The 20,887-nt window shown below is 39.2% G+C and overlaps 2 protein-coding genes across 2 annotated transcripts in view; one reads left to right on the top strand and one right to left on the bottom strand.

Annotated features, from left to right (window-relative positions):
- Positions 1-786: 786 nt before the first annotated feature.
- arv1 (ARV1 homolog, fatty acid homeostasis modulator) lies at positions 787-6,755 on the bottom strand. The gene is made up of 5 exons (XM_036581264.1): positions 6,314-6,755; positions 5,404-5,523; positions 4,802-4,955; positions 2,934-3,155; positions 787-1,259 (listed from the first exon to the last, which is right to left on the bottom strand). Exons 1-5 carry the CDS (start codon positions 6,407-6,409, stop codon positions 1,126-1,128), a joined length of 726 nt encoding a protein of 241 aa, XP_036437157.1. The 5' UTR covers positions 6,410-6,755; the 3' UTR covers positions 787-1,125.
- ttc13 (tetratricopeptide repeat domain 13) overlaps positions 6,629-20,887 on the top strand; it is a 31,391-nt gene continuing 17,132 nt past the window's right edge. Inside the window, exons 1-10 of the mRNA XM_036581261.1 lie at positions 6,629-6,794; positions 9,963-10,057; positions 11,111-11,186; positions 11,285-11,355; positions 13,105-13,170; positions 16,580-16,672; positions 18,367-18,483; positions 19,590-19,700; positions 20,425-20,507; positions 20,600-20,741. Of these exons, the coding sequence (XP_036437154.1) occupies positions 6,629-6,794; positions 9,963-10,057; positions 11,111-11,186; positions 11,285-11,355; positions 13,105-13,170; positions 16,580-16,672; positions 18,367-18,483; positions 19,590-19,700; positions 20,425-20,507; positions 20,600-20,741 (1,020 nt within the window). The remainder of the gene's footprint in view (positions 6,795-9,962; positions 10,058-11,110; positions 11,187-11,284; positions 11,356-13,104; positions 13,171-16,579; positions 16,673-18,366; positions 18,484-19,589; positions 19,701-20,424; positions 20,508-20,599; positions 20,742-20,887) is intronic.

Genomic DNA, 20,887 nt, shown 5'->3' with positions numbered 1-20,887 from the left:
AGACGTCTGGTTCCTATCAGCACCAGTGTGAACAATTCTGACTCCGAGTTCCACCATTTCACACCAAACCACTCTGAATGGCCTTTTTGTACATCTTAACCACTTAATCATGCAGGAATTCTAAAATATTGGTGAAATTCCCTTTTAAAAATACTTTTTCCTTCACTTCTCACATGATGCTACTTCTATTATTACAGGCTTGACATTGTAACAAATATAGAAGCCTTTTCAAGAAAGCTCCATATAAAACCATCTATAGCACATTTTTTATCAATCTGAAGAACCATTTCAGGATTCAAAGAACCCTTTAATCATGCAAATTGTTCTTTGAGTATTCGTGGTTCTATATAGAACCATTGTCTTCACTGAAGAACCATCTTTTTTAAGAGTGTAGTGAGTGCTGTCCTCCTGAAACAGCCCATAATGACTGTTTTTTCTATTTATTTAAGCTGTTAAGATGTTTATCCATCAGTGTTGCTTTAAACAGACTCTATAACTTGACCAATAAGCCAGTTTCATTGTTGGTGAAATTACTTGTGCTTTGTCCAGCAGCAGGTATTGCTTAGTAACCCAGGGGCAACTGGCTCCCTGCGGTCTACACTGTAACAGGTAATTATTTGTACAATTTGTAAGTCTAAAAACAAACATGATTTCCTCTCTTTTACTCTTAAACCAAACGCAAAAACAGATGAATTCCTAGACCCATCGAGCATCACACACCATCTAAACCATCCCATTTGAGTGGCAACTCCAATAAATCAATAAGATAATCAATACTGAGCAGCCTGAGAGTGAACAACATTTCTCCATTTTATTTCATCCGTTTAGTCAGACATATTCAATGGCGAGTCATTTATCTGAAGTTCATGTCCACAATGGATTATCCCAAAATTTGAGCCCTTGCCAGCCCCTGGCAGTCAGAGGGCCCTTAGGCACTGGCAACACTCTCCCAGTCAGTAATCTCTCCCTGAGGTAGACATGCCTAATGGGCAAGAGGCACATCGTTTCTGACAGAGGACACAATCCCACACCTCACTGCTGAAGCCCAGTAAAACGGCTCAGGAGATGGCGAGTGGTCCTCAGCTGCCACCAACAAGCTGCAGAACCTGCGTGACAGGTTTCAGTTCAGGTGTAGAGGTCAGGCAGGTAGTCGTGTGAGTTCAGCTGCAGCTTCTGTAAACCGTCAGACACACACATCTCTAACAGCAGCCCTCCAAACACGGCCAAGACAGACAGTCTTCTGCTGCAGTTCAGAATCACTGGAACACAGGAGGTAAAGGATTACACGTTCATTTAGAGCAAATATTTACAGAGTTTACCCCCTTCCCCAAAAAGTAGTCCATCAGCCAAGACACGTTGGGTTTACGTCTTTAGTTTTACGCTGGAGCTACAAGGCTAATGTAACGATGGAAAACTTATGTGCGGTTGTGTGTAAATGCTGCACCCCTGGTCAAATCACATGGTTATGTTAGCAGGTTTATATAAAACCTAGGTCTCATTTTATTTGGATAGTCCACTACAGTCCCCTATAGATCATCTACAGATGTTCAAATTGTTAACAAACTGTCTGTTGAAACTCAGTTGATCCTAAACAGTGGTGGGGTGAGGGTTGGGTTTAGGTTTTGGGTTGAGGTTAAGGTTAGGGTTGGGATTAGAGCCAGGTTTAGAGTTAAAGACAACTGTGGTCAATTTAGTAGATATTTAATTGAATGTTACTTGAAAGCAAATGAAGTATCTAAAGTGTCAAAGCATTTAAAGTGGACTATCCAAATAAAGTGTTACCTTAAGAAGAAATATTCAACGTTCTGCACTCTTTCTAGGTCACGATTCAAATTTAAGCACACTTGTGAAACTGACCACATTAAGGCCTTTTTATACAAAAAAAATATACATTTATTTTTCTTATTCCTTCCATTAAAGCTCATGTTTAGACGACTCTCAGGTGGATCTGATCTGCTCATCAGAGATCATTAAAACAAAAGGGGGACAAACTAAGTACTAAAAAAAAAAAATTCTGAAATTCATGTAAACATTCAAAGACTCTGCTTTTTGCCCAAATTGTTATGCTGATAATATAATGTGTAATGAAAAACATTGTATTCAATTTGAAAGGAATGCAAAATAGAAGCACTTTCACCAGTGGTCTCAGATTTTTGGACCTCACTGTCTCAGCTCAGTAGGGGTGGTTGGGTGGGATGGGACGTTATGGGATGCTTACGGGTAGGGGGAAAAAGGTGTTGTACAACATGTCTGTTGATTTAAAAAATAAATATGGCACAAAAACCACAAATTAGTACACAACATCTATGTATTTGCTGAATTTAGCATATTTGAAATATACAATGTCCCATAACATTTGCTCAGGCCACACTTCGTGTTCTATTTCTCCTCCCAATATGTTAATAAACAGTGCACTAAGATGTGCAGAAGCATGTTCTCTGTATTCTATTTATTTGTGTTAATTCATTTTACCAAAACATGCCATTTGTCCAGGGGTGCCCAAACATATGCATACGACTCTACATCAATTAGTAACACTTGCCTCAGTGTATTAAGTTATTCAGTAATCTCTAATAGACTTGCCTATGTGGTTTGTGACACTGTGGAACACACTGTTACCTATAAACAGGGGCAAAAGTATGAACAAGGCTTCATGACGGCTACTATTATTCTCAGTCGCCTTATGAGAGTTTAGCCCTGTATAGCTCTGTATGCCTGTGTTTACCCTGTGTGGCCTGTGTGTTGGAGATATGTGATCTGTCAGGGTGTGTGTTTACCTTAAATGGCCTGCGTGCTGGAGATATACACAGCCGCTCGTGTTCAGATAACCCATAACAATATATTCATGTATCCCCTCCTCTGTTTATGTGTGCGGGTGAACCTCATATGCCCTGTGTTTAAGTTCTGTGTCTGTGTTTAAGGTGCACGTTTACCCCGTATGGCCTGCGTGTTGGAGGTGAGGACGAACAGTCTGATGAGTTTGAAGCACAGAGGAGAATAATCATGTTCCCAGATCACTGCAGGAATCAGCAGCACCTTCCCATAGCAGGACAGCAGCAGGGCCTTCAGCAGAGGAGCCAACTTCACCGAGCAGCCATACAGCCACTGCACCGGCCACAGCACCGCCAGCACACCTACACAGTACACCGCCAACTCTGACGAGACACACATACATAAAAACACAATTAATTGGATGTAATAACATTATTTCCATCACAGATATTCCAATATCTTTAATATTACTATTATGACTAATAATACTAATACTAATAATAATAATAATATAGTAGTAGTCTTTATATAGCACCTTTCATACATTAAAATGTAGCCCAAAGTGCTTTACAGTAAAAACAACAGAGAAAGAAGAGTAAAAATGGTAAAAAAACAAACAAAAAAAAACAAAAAAAAACAAAACAAACGAAAATATAAAAAACCAACAAATAAAAGTAATAACAAAAAGGCCTATATTAATAATAATTAAAAATTAATGTGCACAAGAACAAAGCAACAATAGCTGACAACCACTTAATCCAGGGGGCATAAACAGGTGAAAGTCATATAAATAAAAGAATAAAGTCATTTAAAAAAAAACAAATAAAAGCAAGAATAAACACTCCAAACAAGGAATCATAATTAAAAGAATGGATAAAATAAAAACAACAAAATAAAATAAATAAATGATCAAAAATGCATATTATCAATACGCTTTGAGAGTCTTCCAGAAACATTTCTGCTGTGTTGTGGTTTTACAGCAGTTCTGAAGCTGCGTGTGTTTTCATTATATGCCATGTGTTTGTGAAATGTAGCTCAGGTGTGTTAATGAAAGTGTTTTTTGGGTTTGCGTCACATTTTTCATTGTACTGTGCATTGGGTCTCGTCAGCCACCATACAAATGTTTGAGGTCTGAAATGATCTTCTTTACGTTTACAATGGAGCCTCAGGCTCAGACGCTCCGCCCACACAAACATGGAGCATCTGATAGCTACATTACGCTAAAGTGGCCCCAACTGCAGGGGTGTTATCAGTTCCACTCTGACTGGCTCTCAGCACATCTGTGCTCCATGCGTCGGGTTTTTTCAATCTGGTGGGACTGAAAACTTTTACAAGCAGTTGCTCTGCAGGCCGTGACAACAAGCCTTTCAGGTGAAGCAAAGTCGATGGGCTTCACAGCATTACATCTTTTTGCATGTCTTTTCTGTCCAAGTAAGCAATTCTTGGCCATGTCAAGCCACGAAACGCACCAAACTCTCTGACAACAGGCGGAAGTCTGTCCTGCGACACTACACTGGAGCTGCGGATCTAATACACCTAACAAGTAATGGAAGCTTACGCTCCGCTAATTAGCATCACGCTAACTGCATGCCTACATCATCATACACTCACCTCACACTGCAGTAACACCGACGTGGTGGTGGTGTGTTAGTGTGTGTTGTGCTGGTCTGAGTGGATCAGACACAGCAGTGTCACATCAGTGTTACTGCAGTGCTGAGAATGATCCACCACCCAAATAGTACCTGCTCTGTGAGGGTCCTGTGGGGGTCCTGACCACTGAAGAACAGGGTAAAAGGGGGCTAACAAAGTATACAGAGAAACAGATGGACTACAGTCTGTAACTGTAGAACTACAAAGTGCACCTATATAGTAAGTGGAGCTGATAAAATGGTCAATCAGCATAGAAACAAGGAGGTGGTCATGATGTTATGACTGATCAGTGTATGTTTTATCATCCCGGAGGATGATCAAATAACATGAGCCTTTCAGTTGTTATGTTTATGTTGTGCACCAAGCAGTGTGTGGTTACCGAGAGCTGCCAGAGCAAACATCCCATAAAAGTCCCATTCTTTAGTGTATCTGATGATGTCAGCAGGATCACTGGTCACTTCTGAACCCTGGAGCTGGGACCACCTCAGATACGCCTCACACAACAGACAGAAGATACACAACTTCCAGTGGATCTGGAAAAAGAGAGAGAGGAAAAAACACACCAACTCCGAATGTAGCCATGGTTCAATACTATATGCTAGTGTCTTGATTCAGTACATACATTCATACATACAGGAGTGCCTGAAAACGTGCCTTCTGTTAATAAGATTACATTATTACATGTTATCTTATTATTATTTTTATTATTAGATTATTTGGCTAGAATATTCAGCTCATTAGAGCATTCAACCTTATAAAAGTACAATATTTTTGACTCATTTGATCCATTTCAACTCTGCTTTAAAGTGATGCACTGATGATGCACTAGACACTAGCCACTAGCCAACGTCAGCCCCATGCTAACATGACCACATAGCCACAAGACAACGATACAGTGTGATACAATACAACATGTCGCACTGAGTCTTCTGGAAATAACAAAAATGATAATCTTATTATCAACTCTAAAAGGGGACTTACGTTGATTTCCGTGTTGAACAGAATATGCCTGAAAGCCTGGATCTTGCATAATATGGCGTCTATCAGAATAATGACGGGATCATATTCGATGTACTTGTCCACAGGCTTCGCGCATGATTTCTATAATGAAAAATGAATTAACAAAGAACTTCAGCACCTTTTCCAGTCAAATGAAACCACAAAATTCTGGAAGAACTGCTGCACTGTAACATGCTAGTGTTATGTTGCTCTTATTCTACTGTAAATGAATGATTAAGATACTGTTATCGTTATAATCTTAATGTTATAGGTTATCCGAGTTTTACCCTGCTCTACAATGGTCAAGACCCCCACAGGACCATCACAGAGCAGGTACTATTTGGGCGGTGGATCATTCTCAGCACTGCAGTGACACTGACGTGGTGGTGGTGGTGTGTTAGTGTGTGCTGTGCTGGTGTGAGTGGATCAGACACAGCAGTGCTGCTGGTGTGTACAAAGGGACAATGAGTGTGGATACAAGGAGGTGGTTTTAATGTTATGGTGTGTTATAATAATGTTATAAATGTCTCAGGCATCAGACAGCACATTCATAGGCATTTACTCCTAACTGAGGGAGCTTTTAGAGGCATTAAACCTTAGAGGTCTGGTTCCCATCACCAGCACTGTGACTGATTCTGACTCTGAATTTCTCTAGTGTGGTCAGACCACTCGGACTTACACTGTTCACATCTTAAAGGTTTTTAATCGTGAAGAAAATCTGAAATAAACTGATAAGCCCACCGTAACACAGCCTAACTGTCACTGACACTGCGGGCTGCTGCTGTTAGTAACATTCAGCAGTAGGTTAGCAACGTTAGCCTCAAAACACACACATATAGCGTCTATACTGCACATTTGGTGACTAAAGAGTCCATACTAACACATTACTCACACATATCGTTATCTTCAGTATCCCGTTACTGTAATCTCGGTGTAATTCGCTGGCGTCTTCGTTACATTCAATACATTTAAAAGCTAATTCTGCCATTCTATATTTGGCCGCTCTGCGTTTGACAGCGTTTGCCGGCCATAGGCGTTCAAACGTTCTACATCCGGGACATCCTGCGGATTCGAGCGCGCTTACGTCTGGGAATTGTAGTTTTCCTCGCCTTCCTCTTCTAGCAGCGCCACTACAGACAAGCGGCGCCTCGGAACTACAATACCAAGCCGCCACCGCCACCTTACCTGAGCGAGTGGCCTCAGAAACATGGCACCTGCTGGCAGGGCTGTTGTGGTAGCGCTGTCGCTGCTGTACTTGTGCCGAGCAATTTTTTCCACCGAGTTTTTCTCCGCGCTCACTTTCTCCGAGAGCGAGCTCAGCGAGCACGGCTGCGGCCCGCCGTCCGAGTGGGAGGAGTACGCAGCGGACTGCGGTAAGAGGGGCTTTTTAATCCTCCACTCATTCAGTTCTGCCACGTCCTCCTAACTCGCTTCTGCTTCTAATTCATGTTTCACGTTTCCGGCTCCTGGTTGATGCAGCTCCTCAGGCGGTGTGGACTGAAGCCACTTGTCACATTTGTCCTCGTTTTTTTCCATAAATTCGCTCCTAAGCGTAGTTCAGGTTCACGCAGGCAGAGGCTTTCGATATGAACATAAACACTCTCTCAGTTGCCTATTAAAGAAGGCGCAGCGGCGTCCTTTCCACCTTTCCACATTAAAGTTTACGTAAAGGGAAATTCTACCGACTTTCTCAAAATTCACACATAAATAAGTGGTTAAGACGTAATCAAAGTCATTCAGAGAGGTTTGGTGTGAAATGCTCCCTTCTAGAGAAACTTACTGAATCAGAATTGTTTACAGTGGTGGTGATAGGAACCAGACGTCTGAAGATACTGAACACAGTGTCGTCTGAGACCTTGTTTTGGCCTAAAATGCATTTAATGCATTCTTGGTGGAGGGATAAGCGTAAGGCAAAATAGTCCCCAAAGAAAGCTTATAGTTTTGGATTTATGTCTGTTTTACCATCATCAATGTTACATCTAAAAACTCAGGAAACATGTAGGTTCACTGGTGGTTTTGGATAGTAAACAAAATGGCCATATTTACACTGCTGCTATTGTGACCCCTGGTTCCTATCACCACCACTGTAAAGAAATCAGAGTCTATACGTTTCTCTACAATGAACCATTTCACTTCAGACCACCCTGAATGACTGTTTACGTCTCAACCACTGAATCATTCAAAAATTTTGAAAAAAAAACAAAACAAATGGTGGCATCCCCCTTTGAAGTTTCCTTAATGTCGAGGGTCAGTCTTATAAGCTCCAGCCCCTTGGTTACTTTTATCTGCTTAGGCTTATTTCATATTGTGGCCATGCTGTACTTTTTGAGTCTGAAATCAGTTCAGCCCAGTGACAAACAAGCAGCCATGCAAAGTAGAGCTTCAGATTTTATAAAAGTATGACGATATGAACTTTGATTGCACTTCTAAACACATTACAATGAGGAGAATGAGGAAGCTTTAGTAAGCAGAGGTGGGTTCTGTTTGCTTATTTCCGTCTGCTTGAAGGGAAATTCCACAGATTCTAAAAATATTCTAAAAATATTCAGGGTAATTTGGTTGGAGAGATGTAAACAGACTCATTCAGCTTGATGTGAAATGGTGCATTATAGAGAAACTTCCTGAGTCTTGAATCTACAATGGTGGTCATAAGAACTGGGGGTCACAGTGTCTCCATTGCAAACGTAGACATTATATATATTTATATGTATATGTGTATATATATATATATATATATAAACTATACTATATATTGCGATTTTTCTGATTAATATTGCAGCTGCGATTTAAATTGTGATTATTTTCCATAAATTGAGGTTCAGGCCTTTTTTTAACCAGTAAGATCAGAATATCCACTTTTTCTGGCGTGAGACTTGACCCCTTAATATAGTGTGACAGAAAGCCAGCAAGTTGTGGTTGTGATGTCACAACACATGGAGGTTTGGTTGCCTCTGATTGGTCTAACTTATCTACAGGCGTTATACAACTCTGTGTAATTAGATTAAATTTCCCCTCCTAAAACTAAAGTTTTTGATTATGAGGTTATCATTTAAAAAAGTTGCAGCTCTTGCGATTTGAAAATTGCGCTCTCTTGTGATTTTGATATAAAAATAATTCTTCAGCCTTTTTGTAAACTATATTTAAAATAATAATCATTTAATAAAATGTGATGATGATGTTGGTGTGGTAGTAGCAGAGCAGCTCCTGCGCTGTACTAACTTTGTGTGGCGTTACTTGCAACTTGTGAGTTGGTTAAAACTTGTGATTGTGAATCCATCACAATAAACAGGTCGGCTATGAAGCTGTGAAGTTTTAAACCAGGGCTGGGGAACTGCGGGCCGGAGTCCAGCACAGTTTGGCCCCTGGTCTGGCACATCAGCTAAACCTGGTAATTGAGCTCATTAGGTGTGCTGGAGCAGGAAGATCACCAAACTGTGCAGGAATCCAGCAGTCGAGGACTGTGTTCCCCACCTCTGGTTTTAAGCCTTCTATAAATGAGTTTGATTAGAAATGAAAAGGAGGAATATTCATCTCCAGAAGCAGCTACATGACGGAGCCTCCATTGTACGCCAGCCTCCTATTGCCAGAGCGGTTTTCATGTCTTCTAATTAAATTAAACCTCTTAAAATCCTAGGCTTATTACATACTAAGGCTTATTATTCAGTAACTACAGGGGCTTCAATGCAAACAGGCTGAGCTATTCTTAGGTTATAGCAGTGTGTAATAAACTTTCAGCCTGCTGGTGGGCCCTGGCCATTTAAGGGGTTACAGCTCCCCCACACATCGTTACTTAGGCATCTTCACTCTTTTAGATTGAGTGGCTACTAAAGCTGAACGATTTGGGGAAAATATCTAATTGCAATTTTTCTGATAAATCCTGCGACTTAAACTGTGATTATTTTCTATAAACTGAAGTTCAGGCCTGTTTTTTTTGCCATGAAGATCAGAATATCCACGTTTTCTGTTTGAGGTTTGACTCCTGAATGCAGTGAGCCAAACTGCCAGTAAGTTCTGGTTGTGATGTCACAACACATGGGGGTTTGGTTGCCTCTGATTGGTCTAACTCATCTAGAGGCAGTTCAGAAGCTCTGTGCTATAAAGTCAAATTTCCCCTCTTAAAAATTAAGACAACGTTGTTGATAATTTGGGCTATAATTTTTAAAATTGCAGCTCTTGCGATCTGAAAATTGCGCTCTCCCAAACTGCGATTTCAATATAAAACGATTAATCGTTCAGCCCTAGTTACCTGGAAAGCAGTGCAGTTTGTAGCTGCCTGAGACGAGGTGCCATAGATGGCTGGGATATATGAATTTATGATGCATTCATCCAAACCAGCTATAATTAATTTCTTTAAAAATTTTCCATATATTAAAAATAGCTCTTCTGTTTAAACGCATTTTCTGATGAAATTTACTTTAGGCCACAGTTTTTGTGACCTAAAAGAGAAGAAGCCTCTGAAAGCACTAAATAGAGAACCGAATACCAACGTAACAAACGACTACTTGAGTGTTCAGACCTTTATATTGTGGTCTTTTTTTCAGAAACTGCTGTGCTCCAGCTGGAGGACCCTGACTGTGAGGAGGGCAGCAGTCCGCCGTGCGAGTCGGTTTTCTCTCTGAATGCAGAGAAGATTCTGGTAAGTGTTACAGTATTTAACGCTCTGCATTCCAGTCAGGCCCAGCTTATCAGGTTAAAGGGGAATTCCACTGATGTTTTAAAACAATACCTCCTAAGATACCATAGCAACAACCTAGCAACCCCTTTCAACCACCTGGGATACCATAGCAACTGTTTAGCAACATCATAGCAATTATCTGGAATACCATAGCAGCAACCTAGCAACCATTTGCAACCACCTGGGATACCATAGCAACATCATAGCAAATATCTGGAATACCATAGCAACAACCTAGCAACCCCTTGCAACCACCTGGGATGCCATAGCATCTGCTTAGCAACATCATAGCAACTATCTGGAATACCATAGCAACAACCTAGCAACCCCTTGCAACCACCTGGGATACCATAGCAACTGCTTAGCAACATCATAGCAACTATCTGGAATACCATAGCAGCAACCTAGCAACCGTTTGCAACCACCTGGGATACCACAGCAACTGCATAGCAACATCATAGCAACTATCTGGATTACCATAGCAACCACCTAACAACACCCTAGCAATGAGCTGGAGTTCCTGTATAAACCCAGTTAAGTAAACTCTCTGGGGGCATTTTCTTAATTTTTACATATATTCTTAAATTCAGCTTTAAAGGCACTTGCATACAGCATGATACCCACAAGTTACATATCAAAATGTTCAGAACAATCTCAGCTCTCTCTGTAGCGAGGCCTTTTTGACCTGGAGCACTGTGTAAAGACAGAATTCGGCCCTAAAGCTGAAAAAAATTGAAATCCGGTTTTCGAAAATCTGAATATTGCTTGTGAAAACATGGTTTTACTCATATAGGTGGTTTGTTTTGGTGCTTGAAATGGGTTAACCAAAGTCTTAGGTACTCAAAAGTAGTGGAACGCATGAATAAAACAGTAGATGACTGTTCTCCTCATTGCTGTTTTCCAAAACTGCTGCAGCAGCTTTAGCCATGTACTGAAACAGAGCATAAATGACCGTCATTAGGGGCGTCCAGTGCACATGGCTGATGGAGTGGCTGTTTGTGTCTGTCTTTGCAGAGCCAGGCCAGGCTGTTTGTGGAGCAGCGTCGCTTTCCGTTCCCTGTCGATGACCACAACACCAACGAAGAGCTCGGTACGGCCTTCCTACTCTTTAACTGCTCTCTCGCAGGAAAGTGTGTATAAACAGTGAGTGACGTGTCATTAAAATGTGGCTGTTTGTCGGGTTTACAGCCATAGGATACGTTCTGATCGGCAACGGGCTCTACGATGAAGCCATCAAACACTTCTCCCTCTTACTGCAGGTCAGTTCGTGTCTCATATATTAACTGCTATGTGTTAAAAGAATGGTTCAGCGGAAAAAAAATCACAAAAACACAGTTTTCCATAGACGTAGTCGATCAGCCAGGACACGTTTGGACTCATTGCTCACAGACTTCAATAGTCACCAAAATCTTTTCTGTAAATAGATCCCCAAAACTTCACTCAACCCACTCAGATTGCATCCAGCATCCAGCTATTAAAGTCAGACTTACTATGAGCTGCAGAAGTGAACCAAACTTCACTGATTATTTGTAAAAATTATAGCTCATAGTAAATCATAATGCATCCTAAACCACATCGACAAGCCTGCGTGACCTTAATGAAGTGGTTAATGGATCTTAATGCATGCAGTTTTAGTGTGTTGAGAGAATGTTTAGGGAAGTATTTAAAGAAAATATTTGGATGACTATTAACTTCTGTTTGTCCCGTAGCTTCTGTATAAAAAAACTTAAGAAGGACAATTTGGACACCAAACATGTCTTAACTGTTAAAATTATAATACAGATTCTTAACCCAGATGTAACTGATCAGCCAAGGTATGTTTGGTGTCTGTTTCTTTAGTTTTGTACTGGAGCTACAAGGCTAATGCAGCTAACAAGCATTGGAAGCACTGCATTGTGCAAACTATGGTGAATCATCACACTCTTGACTCGAACTGTGTTGAATTGTTAACTAATCTTTAGTAGACTTGCTTATGTTGGTTCTGACACTATTTAACATACTCTTATCTATAAATATGGACAAAAGGCTATAAGATGGCTGCAACTCCTGTTTTTAGCTATGTAATGTGACTTAGTACATTTTCATCCATAATAGGGTACCATACAGTAGCCATGTTTACATGCAGCCTGATGATCATTAATATTCCAACTAATAGCTTGTTCAGAATAGAATATGTCCAGGTATACACCTCAGTCGGAATAGACTAGTCCAATTGAGGCAATTCGGAATACAGTTTATATCTGATTGAACGAGGTGGGTAATCCTGTAAATAATCTGCTAAATAGAAGAATAATATCCGTGTAAACACCTGTATCTGATTACGTTCCCTATCGGAAAGTTTAAGTCCGTTCTGATCATGTGCATCACATCATAGTGAAACTGTATAACGTTCAACATGGCGGAGCAGAAACTGGTCTGCAGAGGAGACGAAGTTTATGCTCTGATCTTTAAAAGACGGCGGTGGGACGGACGTCCAGCTTATGTGTCTCAGAACACGACGTCTTCCTCTCGGCCTTCTTTAATAAGGACATGTGAAGGACGTTTTCCTGAGTCTGACATCATTTTAAAGTAATTAAAAACACAAGCACTGCTCACTGCTGCTCATCTCACTCTGACTGGACTCACGTGATGCTCGTTGTCATGGTAACGTCTACATTAAGCGGTTCTATGCACATTTTTGTAATTTTGGATCTGATTACTTGTAGTGCGCCTGTAAACGGAGATTTTCCATCAGATTGTTGAGTAGAGTGAGCAAATAAACACCTCAGTCTTAATCTATAATTAGAATGTGTTCAATCTGATTGGCAAAAATCTTTGCATATAAACAGAGACACTGTCACAAACCACATAAGCAAGTCTGTTGGTGGAGTGTAACCTTACGTTATGTTAGCCTGGTAGCTCTGCCTGGCTGATCGACTGTATTGTTGTAAGGGTAAAACTGTGTAAATACTAAATCTGTGTGGATGGAAAATCAGTAACAGCTAATGTGAAAGTGTTTGAATCATCAGGGAGATCCGGAGCTGGTTAGTGCCATGTACGGGAGAGGGATAGCCTACGGGAAAAAAAGCCTACAGGTAAGATGTCATGGTTCTTCTGTGTTTCAAACAGGTGAGAGAAGAGAAGCTCTGAAGAACAGGGGCCAGATTCACGAGAGCTTTCTTAAGACAAACACTAAGAGGTTCATAAGAATGTTCTTTAATGTGATTCTCAAGAAAAAAAATCAGAAGTTCTCAAATATTCTCTTAAGATAATCTTAATTGTTTTCATTGTTTTCTTATATGAGCTACGTTGTGTTTTACAGCTAACTATAAATTACACGACATACATTTGGAATTTGTATTAACTGTTATTTCTGTTATGTGGTTATGTAATTCACTCAGAGGAGCAAAATGGACGAAAAAACTCAAATCAAATGTTTAAAAAAAAATTTGCAAACAAGAACTGATGCATTAATTTGCTCCCAGCCCTGTTCACATTACACAGTGGAGTAATGTCTCATTTTTAATAGAAATTTACTTTTATGATACAGTCGGTTCATATGGTACAAAAGTGAAGCTGATGCCCCTGAATGAACTGATTACCAGAACAAAAAACACTCCTTAAAATATGTTATCAGTAGAGTTGCACCAACACAGCAGTTGCTGTCCGATCATCGAATATCGCAAAATAAGGGTCAAGTTTAAACATCTTTGTGCTGCTGATAATTTTTAAAGTAGTTCAGCCAAAACTGATATGATTCCGACATCATTGTGTATCCCTTATCAGTTTCGATACCTTCACTGTTCTAGTCGATTTTATTCTATTGTAAAATGTGTGAAGTAAATAATAATCAAAACTAGAAGGGGAAAATTCTTGAACGAAGTTGGCATGACAAAGCTGTTGCTGTGCTATCCCAGGTGGTTGCTAAGATACTTTCACTCGAAAACTGTAATAATGTAATATAAAATAATATATGATAACAAAGAACAGTTCACTTCATCAATCCAATGTAACAACGACAGATTCTTTCAACTCTGTGTCTCTAAACTTTTGGCTGGTATTTGAGCCCAGTTCAGTAATAGAACCGTGAAAATGAGGGGTTTGCTTTAGTTTCCGGACCGAAATGCCCGTCTCTCCTGGCCGCCTGTCTGCAGCCTGCATTACCTGGTGTATGATGTCACCTCTGCGGTCCCTTGTCTGGCTGTAGGAAGTGCTTAGTGGAGCTGTTTTAGGACGAGCTCTGATTACACTGCCTGAGGAGGCAGAGTCAGATATGCGACTCAGTGCCTTTAGTGCACTCCAACAACTGACTGTCAGCAGGAAATGCGCCTATATAAACAATACTAATGTGTTTCGAGAGAAACGCCAGGCTTTTCTATTGCCACTGACTTTGTGTTCGCTCACCTCACATCTCAGGTTTTAATGACTCTACAATCATCTCCTTATATCCTCTCACTTTGCTCTGTTACAGTGTCGAGTTCTTTCTCTGTGACAACTTATTTTAACTTCATTTATAGTGAAGCGAAACAATAGAAGCCTTATCGCCCCCTACAGTTCCTGTAGTGTATTACGGTTTGTCAGACTAAAATAAAGACATAGCAATAAACAAAATCATGTGACACATAAAAGAAAACATAATACTGGCACTTAAATTAAGTTACGATATTTGATAATATCAATTATCGGTCCAAGGCTAGTGCACAACTTCTTCACATAGGCTTGCTGCAATGATTATTTAGATTTGCTATATACTATATAAAGTTTCCAGTTTAAAATATATATTACTGTTGTCGGAAGAAAACCTCATACCTCATATGTTTTTCAGTTTTTGACGTAATTTGAAAATGCCTGTTACCCTTTACATTGTGTGTAAATTTCATGAAGAATGGACCAGAAGAAACGGCCCAAAATTACTTGGAAAAACCTCTGGTTCCACATTAAAAGTAAAGTAGGTTTTTTTTTTTTTGTTCTCCTGTAAAGTTCTCATGTTGGAGCAAAATTAGAGACAACAGCAAGAAATATATATATAATGTGTGTATGTATGCATGTATGTATGTATGCGTGTGTATATATATATAATATATTCAGATATTCAGTTGCCTTTTTTTATATTTCAGTTACTTCTGTTTCAAACCGTCTAGGGGGTTTTGTTCCGAGGTTTTGTTCCGGCAGCAACGATATGCAGTTTCTTATTTTATGGTGCAGCAAAACAGCAGAATCCAGTTTATGCTTCTGTACTATTGAGCTGGACTGTTGATGTAGCTAATCAAAACTAGCCAGGTTGGAAGCTAGAATATGCAAGTATGCTAACATTTGCTCGATTACACAACCCTAGCAGTGCCCTAGCAGTTTTGAGCTTTGGCACATGTACAAAATAAATAGAGCTGCACTTAATATGCAATAAAATGAGAGAAATTCTGTGTAAATATTAGAAAAAAAGAAAACCTTAACCTACTTTTATGCATTGGCGCATTGGTTTTTATCAGTCCGACGGGAAACAAGGTTTTGTTTATGATGCTAAATGCTATGCTCACCAGTAGCGCACAGTAGCATCTCAGTAGAACAGTATCTAAAATCTACCTGCATGTCACAAAAAAACCAGCTAATTATAGTTGTCTTATTTGCATGTCTGTCATGCTCCTTTCCTCTCAAAGCTATGGTGCTCTCTCCTCCGCAGTCAGAGGTAGATCGTGTTGAGACACGTTTCCCAGCTGCCTGTATCAGAGCTCTAAGTTGAGGAGATAATGTTGGTTTTAATCGCAAATTCCAAATGCTTTTCCTGCTGCTCTGGAATGCTGGCTAACCTCTTCACTGCAGTTAAGCCTGAGAGTGCGCTGGGCCATCTATCCAGGACATAACGCAACGTATTTAAACTGCACTGGACAGTTTAGCACCTGCTGTGAGGATAAAGTGTTTTTAGAGTGGCTTAAAAAACTTTATCGTTGTACAGATTCTGAAACGTGGTCACTCCCTCGCTCACGGACAAGAGTTGACCAAAAGGCTGTGGCAGTAATTTTTTATCAGTGATGTTTTTCCATTACTTTGTATCATGTCAGGTTTCACTGATAAATAATAATAATATTAATAATATTAATAATAATCTAATAACAGTAAGCAGTGCTTAAATAATCATTATGAAAGTGAAACGCCGTCTTGTCTTGAGTAATTCAAATATTCGAGATAATATTTGGTAGAAAATTCAAAAACTGTCACAGCTTTGAAGATGCCTATAATTTAAGATGAATAACAAACTCTAAATGTAGGTATTTTGGCAGAAAACTGAGTCGTGCGCTGCTGTTCCTCAGTAGATTGAATAGGACGTTTGCTGGTGTTCTGTAAGCCCAGTTTCGCAGCAGTAGGTATTAAAGAATGCCTTTGTGCATTTATAGCATGGATATAATCAACAGCTAATCCATTTTATATATGTATTGAAGCCATATTGTATCAGCCCTTCTTTTTCTTCTTTCATTTCCTCTGTGTCTCCGTCTGTTTTTCTGTCTGTAGGATATAAAGAATGCTGACCTGGCTCTGTACGAGCTGAGTAGAGTGATCACACTGGAGCCCAACAGGCCAGAAGTGTATGAGCAGAGAGCAGAGGTACCAACACATTCTCACACTGCATCACATAGCATTCGCATCCTGCTCTACATCACATAAAGCAGTTATGTGTTCTACACACACTTATTTTACAGCATAACAGCCTGTGTTAATTCATCTGTTAATCATGTTGTGTTTCCAAACTGGACTCCTGATGTGTATCTTGAATATTGTGTACATCAGTGATGAGCAGTGACTGTTAGAGCCTGGCTTCTTTGGGCCGTCAGGGTCAAAACACAGTCAAAAACGAGGGAAAAAACACCTCTATGATAACGCTGATTTTTGCTAGGGCACCTACAGGATTCTAGTAGTATCTTGGTGCTAAGCTAACGGGAGTTAACGTGAACATTTTTGGAAAAAACATCGGAAGCTTCCATGTTTGTATTTGAAGTTTGTAGCTGACGTTACATTTATAACAGTTTCCATTCCTAACAACTCACTGAGACTTGGTTAGACTACAGCTCGTGTTCACAGTCAGAGACGTATCTAGAACTTACAGAAGGTCTAGGGTGACCCTCGGAAAACAAGTCTCACCTTTTGTACAACCCTGTTCCAAAAACGTTGGGACGCTGTGCAAAATGTAAATAAAAACAAAGCAAAGATGTGCAAATCATTAAAACCCTATATTTAATTGAAAAGAGCTGAAAAACAACATATCAAATTTTGAAATTGAGAAATTGTTTTGTTTTTTGAAAAATAGTAAAAATAACCAATAAAAATGTGATTGGTTGGTTCCACTGTCAGTTACTTATTATGTTAGTGGCTAATTTGACTTGTTAGGCCTTCAGTTCAGCTCCTGAAGGTGTAGCCAATGGGAAAGCTTATTGGCTGTATCTACTTAGATACCACAGAGGACAAAATCCTGATTGGACAGTTTTTAGCAATGAAATAATAGTGTTACTACAATACTTGCAGCGTTTAAAAACAAGTATTGTATGATTGTATTGTATAGAAATGAACTAAAAATTACAGGAAATTATTTTTATTCAATCTACAGAAAGCATTAATAATAATAATAATTATTATTATTATTATTATTATTATTATTATTATGAGGTTTATTTATACAGCACCTTTCATACAAATAATGCAGCTCAAAGTTTTTCACAGACAAAAAGAGACAATAAAAATGATATAAACATAAAATCATACATAAATATAAAAGCAAAACATGGTAAAATAACATTAAAAATAATAAATTATACAATATAATAAATAAAATAATAAATAAAGAGGTAAAAAGTTATAGTAATAGTAATAAAAGTAAAATTTGCAACAACAAAGAAGAAAATAGTAGCAATAACGAATAAAATAGTAAGGAATTTATGAAAAACAAAGTTATGTTATGTAATGTTATGTAATGTTATGTATTATGTAATGTTGTTGCCTGTCTAATCTCAACTGGTTGACTGCTTCATTTTTGGGTGCATAAAAACAAAAAGTGGCCTCACCACATTTTTTCTTACTGACTTTTGGTACATTAAGCAGCGCTGTAGTTTGGACTATTAGTTAAAATCTAAATAATAAACTGGCCGATTGCTGAATTCGGCGAATCCTGACCTTGGCCGACTCTGATCGTGCCCCCGTAGTGTGAGCTGTAGTTGATATGGACGTGTCTGTATAGGATTTAACAATGCAAGCAACAATAACCGACCTATGTGTTACTGTGTTATTTCACTTATGCGTGATTGTAGATCCTCTCTCCTCTGGGCCGTATCACTGAAGCTCTGAGTGACCTCACTAAAGCCATCCAGCTGCAGCCTTCAGCCAGACTGTACCGCCACAGAGGAACACTGCTCTTCATCTCAGAGGTACCCACACACACACTGGATCTCCTCGTGTGTAGATGCATACAAACAAACTGCCCACCTCTACAGACAAGGTTATAGTGAGAGAGATGCAGACTACACTGAGTTTTGCAACACAGATTATGTACAAGTGTTCAACAGCTATATTAAATTGTAGCGGGTCATTCAACAGAAAGGTCCACGCTTTGTTATCTATCCATGGGAGTCACTGGTGTTACTGACCATCATCGGTGTTACACATAAGAAAGGTAACACCAGAGACATTTTAATGAAAAATGCATTTTACTAAATGGCTGCTACAGAACATCAAACCACATGTTGTCAATCATGGAATATCCACTAAAATATGTAATTTAATCCATTTGTTTTCTGTTTTTTCACAATTACCTAAGAGTAAAGTCGGTCACACCAGTGACTTCAGCTAAAAGCTTCATATGAAATCATGAGCTAAATGAGAAAATCTCTGATAACTGAAAGACACAGTGGACTCACCATGAGCTTTTCTTCATAGATCCTCAGAAAACAGGTAAAATGAAGTCAAGTGATGTCATCAGTGTGATTAGAGTTTTTCTGTTACGCAGTAATACCAGTAACATGACTCCTGGGGACAACTTTTATTATATATTTTATAATATTTATTTGGCATTTGTTTTTTATGTACTTTCAATGATACATTTTATAGTCATCTATAAATTTTTGCTGTTAAAACTGCAGAAAAACATGTTTTTACCTCAAAATATGGCACTTTACACATGACTGTGGAGACGAGCTCTTCTGTGGTGGTTCTGTATAATTGATTTAAAAACCAACATTGCTAAATTGAGGCTCAAGAAGGTGTAATTGTTAAAATAACTTTAAAATAACAGTTTTATTTTAAAATATGAATAAATAAAATAAAAAACACGAAAGCTGTAAGTATAAATGATTTAATATTCAGCATCCAGAATGATGTAGAGCCGTGGCAGCTTCTAAAATGACTCAGAAAGCATCCAGAATCATGTTCTAATAAACTCTTAATATCTAGAATGAGTGTTCTAATAAAATTTTTGTCCAAAATGAAGTTCTAATGAAATTATTGTACACAAAGTTATGAGTTCTGATGTCTTCAGGACTACATCGCTGCTATGGAGGATTTCCAGCAGTCTCTGGAGCTGAAGAGGAACCAGCCCATCGCCATGCTCTACAAAGGCCTCACCTTTTTCCACAGGGGACTACTCAAGGTATGCAGTCCTCTACACTTGTGCATAAAGGAATGTTTTACATACTCCAGGTGTGTGTGGTTGGTGGCCAGGGTCATTACTGGACTTAGCTGTAATGTATATTGTGGTCTGACGAGTCAACCTTTCAGATTGTTTATGGAAATAATGGACACTGTGTTTATTGGAAAGAAGAAAAGGGACCATCTAGATTGTTACCAGTATAAAGTTCAAAAGCCAGGTTCTGTCATGGTTTGGGGCGTATTAGTTAGTAACGCTGACTAATACTATTCTGACTCGTACGTCTAGACATCCATGCTTATTTCAACACAATAAAACCAAGAAACATTCTGCAGGTGTGGTGATCCAGCACAGCTAAGCTTTTGTTTTTTCCATGATGCTTATATCATGAACAGTGGTTGCTTTACTTTGTGCTGCAGGAGCTACTTTTTCAGTGTAAAAAAATTGCTGTTATTAAAAACATTAGCTTCTTTGCTTTACTTATTTGTATACTTTCCAAAACTGCTGTAAAAAAAAAAACAATAGAACATTTGTAGTTGTGTGTTATTCAGTTATAAATTTTCAAGTGACACATTATAAAATTCATTAATTCTTTGCTTATGTTGAAGCATTTGCTTCTGAATGCTTGTGTGTATTATTTTTCTCCTTATGCTCACCAGTTAATTTCTCTCAGAGTGAGATAAAACCATGGAGAGTGTCTCTTTTGAGCAGCCTTGTCTGTGTGCAGGAGGCCATTGAGACGTTTAAAGAAGCGCTGAAGTTGAAGTCGGACTTTATCGATGCACACAAAAGCCTGGCTCAAGCCTACAGGTTAGACGGACCTGATGTGCTGTTCACATGTGTTCATCAGGATCGCTCCGTTTATGTGAACGTGACTGTTTTTTGTGTGTTTGTGTTTGTAGGGAGCTGGGTGATTTTGACAACGCCATGGAGAGTTTCCAGAAAGCTCTGCTGCTGAACCAGAACCACCTCCAGTCTCTGCAGCTCAGAGGGATGATGCTGTATCACCACGGCAGCCTGCAGGACGCCATCGGCAACTTTAAGGCAAGCACGCTAATGTTAGAATAAATTGTTGCTGTTGAAACAAAACCACGTATCTCCATTTTTTCAGTTTTTGACGTAATTTGAAAATTTGTCGTTTACGTTGTATGTAAATGTCATGAAGAATGGACCAAAAGAAATGACACAAA

Source organism: Colossoma macropomum, unplaced genomic scaffold (assembly GCF_904425465.1).
Source record: "Colossoma macropomum unplaced genomic scaffold, Colossoma_macropomum, whole genome shotgun sequence".
In the NCBI taxonomy this organism is placed as follows: Eukaryota; Metazoa; Chordata; class Actinopteri; order Characiformes; family Serrasalmidae; genus Colossoma; species Colossoma macropomum.
Note: the sequence above shows the minus strand (reverse complement) of the source record. Positions and strands in the feature narration are given on the sequence as shown.

What these genes read in the sequence shown, in the direction of transcription:
- arv1 (XM_036581264.1), bottom strand. Translation starts at nt 6,409, where the DNA reads ATGGCAGAATTAGCTTTTAAATGTATTGAATGTAACGAAGACGCCAGC. An exon ending in TACTGAAGATAACGATATGT is followed by an intron (nt 5,524 to 6,313) that starts GTGAGTAATGTG and finishes TTTTCATTATAG; the next exon opens with AAATCATGCGCGAAGCCTGT. An exon ending in GTTTGCTCTGGCAGCTCTCG is followed by an intron (nt 3,156 to 4,801) that starts GTAACCACACAC and finishes GTGTCTCGTCAG; the next exon opens with AGTTGGCGGTGTACTGTGTA.